General features: G+C 43.6%; 1 protein-coding gene across 1 annotated transcript; it reads left to right on the top strand.

Moving 5' to 3' along the window:
• Window positions 1–109: 109 nt before the first annotated feature.
• On the top strand, window positions 110–1596 carry LOC107576930 (RNA-binding protein 4B-like; the record flags this gene model as incomplete). The annotated part of the gene is made up of 3 exons (XM_016263051.1): window positions 110–175; window positions 893–1335; window positions 1415–1596. Coding segments are annotated over exons 1-3 (666 nt in total), but the record flags the coding sequence as incomplete, so codon positions are not given.
• Window positions 1597–1599: the final 3 nt, after the last annotated feature.

Here is a 1599-nt window from a genome sequence, read left to right as displayed (position 1 = left end):
TTATCATCCATTCAGAACCGTTTCTTTTTAACTTTCCACAATTCTAACTGGCCACGTTCCGCGTGATCCACATTCTTAAATTTGATTGGTTTATTCAGCCTGGTGGGCGGGACTTATAGGAAGTATATTACTGAATGACGCACCCTCGCTTCCTCATTGTGGTGAGAAACAGGCGGTGAGTATTATGTCTTAGTACTTTGACCTTTATTACATCAGTATTAAAATTAAGGTTTAACACGCGTAATTAAAGCATTTATGATATAAGCAGCTTTTATATGGTATGTAAAAACTCTGTTAATCGGCTGCATGTGAAAGTCGTACATACGTCTTGTTTATCTTGGCGCGCAATGGCTGTTCGGCTAACGTACTAAGCTAACGTTAGCTTATTCAAACCTAGCACCAGAAACTGAGTTTTCCCTCAAGGCGCTGGGCACTTGAATCGACGATTACTTGCTGTATTCCTGTTCTCGTGATTTACGAGCATAAGTACTTTTAAAGAATATGCCGTAAATAAACTTAATGTTTGTCGAGGTTTCGTAGTCCGCTACTGTTAAGATATCACACGAGGCCGTGGCGCATATAAACGTGCAGGAGAATTCTTGCTTGGTTGGTACGAAACTTCATTTAAGTTCTGCTTAACGTAACGACGTTTTATTTAGTCGTGTTTGCGTGTATGTAGGATGAAGTAAAATTTTAAAGTATTTGCATAAACTGGTTTGACTTGATTGGCTTCTCAGGAAGTCCACTGTGAAAGGTTTCAGTTTAGCAGCAGGCGTGGTTTCGTGTTCTCATTCTTCTAACGTTACGTAGATTTGCAAAAAGCCATAGCCCATTACAATAACCACAGTACTTTGCTTTGCTGGCAACTCATTGTAAGTGTATCTTGTCACAGTGCGTTTCAGGCTCTGCATAACACATTAGCGAAGATGGTGAAGATCTTCATTGGGAACCTGCCTCCGCAGGCAGAAGCAGATGAAATAAAGACTCTGTTCACTCAATATGGAACGGTCACTGAGTGCGCCATTATCAAGAACTTTGCCTTCGTCCACATGGATGATCGCAAAAGTGCAACAAAGGCAATTAAAAACCTTCATTTATACAAGCTGCATGGAACACCCATCAATGTTGAAGCGAGTCGGGGCAAAAACCAGGGCCCCGTGAAGCTTCATGTTGCCAATGTGGAGAAAGGAGCAGATGAAGAGCTCAGAGCGCTGTTTGAAGAGTACGGCACAGTTGCCGAATGCGCCATCATTAAGAACTTTGCCTTTGTACACATGAGCAATTCCGATGAGGCCATGGATGCCATCAAGGGGTTGGACAACTCTGAATTCCAAGGTAAAAAATCCAGTCTTACTTCAATATCCTTTTGCATGTTTATCACATTTGCTAATATGAAATGTTTTTGCATTTGCAGGCAAACGAATTCATGTGCAGATATCAAAGAGTCGACCAAGAGGCGAGGAGGAAGATTACGGCCCCCCAGACAGTGGATTTTGGCCACCCCGTTTCTCTGGTGACCGGCCTGAGCCCCCTGGTTATCCTAGGGGTCGCTTTGGGTATCCCCCTGGTCCCCCACCACCACCACCCCCCATGCCTCCC

This window comes from Sinocyclocheilus grahami, unplaced genomic scaffold (genome assembly GCF_001515645.1).
Source record: "Sinocyclocheilus grahami isolate Dianchi unplaced genomic scaffold, SAMN03320097.WGS_v1.1 scaffold4667.1, whole genome shotgun sequence".
In the NCBI taxonomy this organism is placed as follows: domain Eukaryota; kingdom Metazoa; phylum Chordata; class Actinopteri; order Cypriniformes; family Cyprinidae; genus Sinocyclocheilus; species Sinocyclocheilus grahami.
This window is presented reverse-complemented; position numbering and strand designations above follow the sequence as displayed.